General features: G+C 49.5%; 1 protein-coding gene across 1 annotated transcript in view; it reads right to left on the bottom strand.

Annotated features, from left to right (window-relative positions):
- Xkr4 (XK, Kell blood group complex subunit-related family, member 4) overlaps positions 1-2,147 on the bottom strand; it is a 441,035-nt gene extending 438,888 nt beyond the window's left edge. The window contains exons 1-3 of the mRNA XM_013009246.1: positions 2,072-2,147; positions 989-1,162; positions 6-876 (exon numbers count right to left, since the gene is read on the bottom strand). Of these exons, the coding sequence (XP_012864700.1) occupies positions 6-876; positions 989-1,162; positions 2,072-2,147 (1,121 nt within the window). The remainder of the gene's footprint in view (positions 1-5; positions 877-988; positions 1,163-2,071) is intronic.
- Between the last annotated feature and the right edge of the window lie 1,381 nt (positions 2,148-3,528).

The following is a 3,528-nucleotide window of genomic DNA, read 5'->3' as shown; positions in this document are numbered from 1 at the left end:
CCCGCCGCTCCTCGCAGCCGTCCTGGCCTCGCGGCTGCCGCCCGAGCCGCAGCCGCCGCCAACAGCAGGAGCAGCAGCGGCCGCCGCGGCGCTCCTCGGACCTGCACATTCCTCTCCTCCCCTCGCGCGCGCTCCCTCCTCCCGCTTCCTCGCCTCCACCAGCTGACTCCGAGGGAGAGGATGACCTCATCCCTTCCCTTCCAGCTGCCGCCGCTCCCACCCCGGCTCGGGAGGGGCGAGGAGGAGGAGGAGGACCCGAAGAAAGGAGGGGCCGGGACCGATGAGAACGCGAGTGGATCTGGCTGGTCCCGGACGCCCGAGCAGCGGCCGAGGGACTGGAGGGAGAAGATGGAAGGGCCCCGATCGCGGGGTTTTGGAGATCGCTGTGTGCGTTGACAGATACTAGGGAAGGGGAATGAGCGTGCCGAGTGAGGGGTTCCCCGCGTCCAGCCACCGTGGAGGACCCGGAGATGTGGGCACGAGCACGCGCGGGCGTGGCAGCGGCCGAGGCCTGGGAGGCGCGGGCCTCTTTGTATCGAGTTCGGGGCCGCGCTACCTGCACCCGGTGTGAGGTGCGGTTAGGTATGTCGCTGGCGCCCGCGAGGGTGGAAAGAACGCGGCCAACTCCGGAAGCTAGATTCCCAAATAGTGGTCGTGGTAGTGGGCGTGCCGGGCTTTGGTGGTCATGGGAAGGAAAAGGACCTTGGGGAGCTTGGGGTCCAGAGATGCTGGGTACCCTGATCGCGTGCCCCTGGGGAAAAGTGTGGCTAGCCCAGATGCTCCCGCAGGCAGAGGCATCCTGGCCCCAGAGGTGGAGAAGCCCTGGAGCCCTGCTCAGCTCAGACCCATGGCACCCCGTTTGTGACCTCCTGCGCGCTGTGGGCACCAAGAAGCGGCCAAGCCTGGAGGAAAACCAGCCAGGCGCGCGGAGTGGCTGAGCCGATCTCCCCCCCCCCCGCCTCCCCCCCAACACCGCCCCTGCAGGTACGAAGCGCAGCACCCCTGGTGGCTGCTCGCGGCACAGTGGAGCGGAGGGGCGCGGCTGGCAGCCGCGGGAAACCAAGTACCAGCTCCACCCCCGGCCGCCCGCAGGCGAGAGTGGTGGAGCTTCCAGTTGGCGCCACCTTCTTTACTCTGAAACTAGAAATGCTTTCCCTTAAAGCTGTAAGGATGCAGATTAGCTGTGCGGTCTGACAACTCCAGAAATGACTGGAATAAATTTAATCTGTGATCTCAAAGATTTAACAAATTAAATAAAAGAATAGTATATTGCAAGTTGCAGTTTTAAGAGATTGTTGTTGTTTTTTATTTTAAATGCTGAGTCTGGGGCTTTGAACTTAGGGCATGGATTGCTGTCCTTGAGTTTTTTCTCCCAAGCATAGCACTCTGCCACTTGAGCCACAGCTTCACTTCTGGCTTTTGAGTGGTTAGTTGGAGGTAAAAGTCTCCTGCCCAGTCTGGCTTCTCAGATCTCAGCCTCCTGATGAGCTGGGATTATGGGTGTCAGCCACCAGCACTGAGCTGAAAAACTCTTAAAACTCCAGTTAAACATAAGAGTTTTCTATTTTTTTTCTTTAAGAAAACTTGAGTTTCTGTAATCCTTAAATTACACTGACTCACAGATTTTTAAACCAGAGGGATGGAGTCTTCACAGATCTAGATAGAAACCATAGTAAGTGCCAGAAAAATTGGGACCTGCATAGGCCGCTGTTCTCCACTAGTAGAATTATGTAGAAGTAAAAAAGACCAAGGAACACTCATCAAGTTGTGGGGTTTTGTGTTGTTGGGTTTTTTTTGGGGGGGGTCCTTGTTTTTGGTTTTTGTTTTGGTGCCTGCTCTGGGGCTTTTACTCAGGGTCTGGGTGCTGTTCTTGAGCTTTTGTGCTCACGTTAAGAGCTCTACCATTTGAGCCACAGCTCCACTTTCAGTTTTCTGGTTAATTGGAAATAAGAGGCTCACTGACTTTCCTACCCAGGCTAGGTTTGAACTGAGATACTCAGATCTCAGCCTACTGAATAGGTAGGATTATGGGTGTGAGCCACAGGCACTTGGCTACATCAGTTGTTCACACCAATCTGCACAAGTATAGTTTTCCTCACCCTGTGGATACATTGTCTTTCATTCTCGAAGACTGATGTGATGTTCATGTTCCTAAGCTAATGGGTCTTTGCCTGGAAAGAGGGTGTTGAAATACAGAGGCTATAAACAATTACACGTGCTAATGCAGTCTTTCTAGCAAAAGTTAGAGCCAAGGACCAGGAGCCATTCAAAAGCACCAAACCACTTGAAATACCACCCAAAGGGTATACTTTTAAATCCAGCTTTAAGATTGGGCCCTTTTGGAGTAGGAAATTCCCTTTTAGAAAACACCTTAGTTCTATTTTTTTTAAATACCCTAGTTTCTTTTTTGAAAACTCCCTAGAGTCCAGTCTAAGATCCCATCTCCAGGGCTCTATGGCTGGTTGTGCTTAGTGCCAAAACATCAGGGAGAATAATCTCTTAGGTAACTAGGTCCTCAGAGATAAGTATATTCTAGGCCAAATGAAATGGTGTGGAAAAGGCCAGGGTATTTGAAATGCTGAAGATCTGCAGCACACTGAAGCTTCTCTTAGAACCAGAACATTTCTCTTCGGGTTGTGTCCTCTGCACCCAACATGGGGTACCTGCACGGACTATTTGCTCAATATTAGTGAGTGAATGAACAAGTTTGCAGCAAGAACACTCCAGAAGAGGAAGAATGCTACATTCTGTGCTAATAAATGTTCCCATGGAAACATAGGAATTATTAGACTTTTTCCTGTTAAATTCTGAAAAAAAGTAACTGCTGATGGGTTTTTTGTCTGATCCATCTCTGAAAGTACTGGTTCCTGATAGTTAGTGAAAGCAGCATACATGCAGGAGGTCACAGGACACACTTTCACATCCAGGCTCTGCTAATTACTCGCCCTTGATTCTGGAAAATTACTTAATACTCAGGATTAATATGAGGATTACATGAGATCATGTATTTACTGGGCTTTGTATACAGTACTCTTCTCAAGAAACCTCTAATCCCATAAATCTACTAATCACACTTCAGAATGTAGTTGTTATTATTACTTGTTCTGTCATAACCACTGCATCTGCCAAGACTGATGGACATAATGTATAAGAGCTTGAAGTCTGGACATGGTCTTGGGCATGCTATTTAATCTCTCTACCCCTTGGGTTCACTGTTTGTAATACGGAAATGCTAATAGTCTCTAGTCCTCAGTACTGATGCCAGGAATAAGTAAAAGGCTGCACAGAAATAGTCAATTCCGTGCCCAGCACACTCAAAACACATTCTTCTGTTTTCCTGTGGTATTCTTACTGTTTCAGCCACTTCGTGCTTTCTGGATTAAACTTATATGTTTACCTAGCCAACTTCTAACATTCATGACCCTAAAACAACCTTTGGACAACTTGTCTCAGAAGCAACAGCTGTTCATTAAGATCCTTGATCTATCAGAAATGTGATCTCAGAGACATTATCATCTTCATTTCCTA

The sequence above is a fragment of the Dipodomys ordii genome, unplaced genomic scaffold (assembly GCF_000151885.1).
Source record: "Dipodomys ordii isolate 6190 unplaced genomic scaffold, Dord_2.0 Scaffold9, whole genome shotgun sequence".
Lineage (NCBI taxonomy): Eukaryota > Metazoa > Chordata > Mammalia > Rodentia > Heteromyidae > Dipodomys > Dipodomys ordii.
This window is presented reverse-complemented; position numbering and strand designations above follow the sequence as displayed.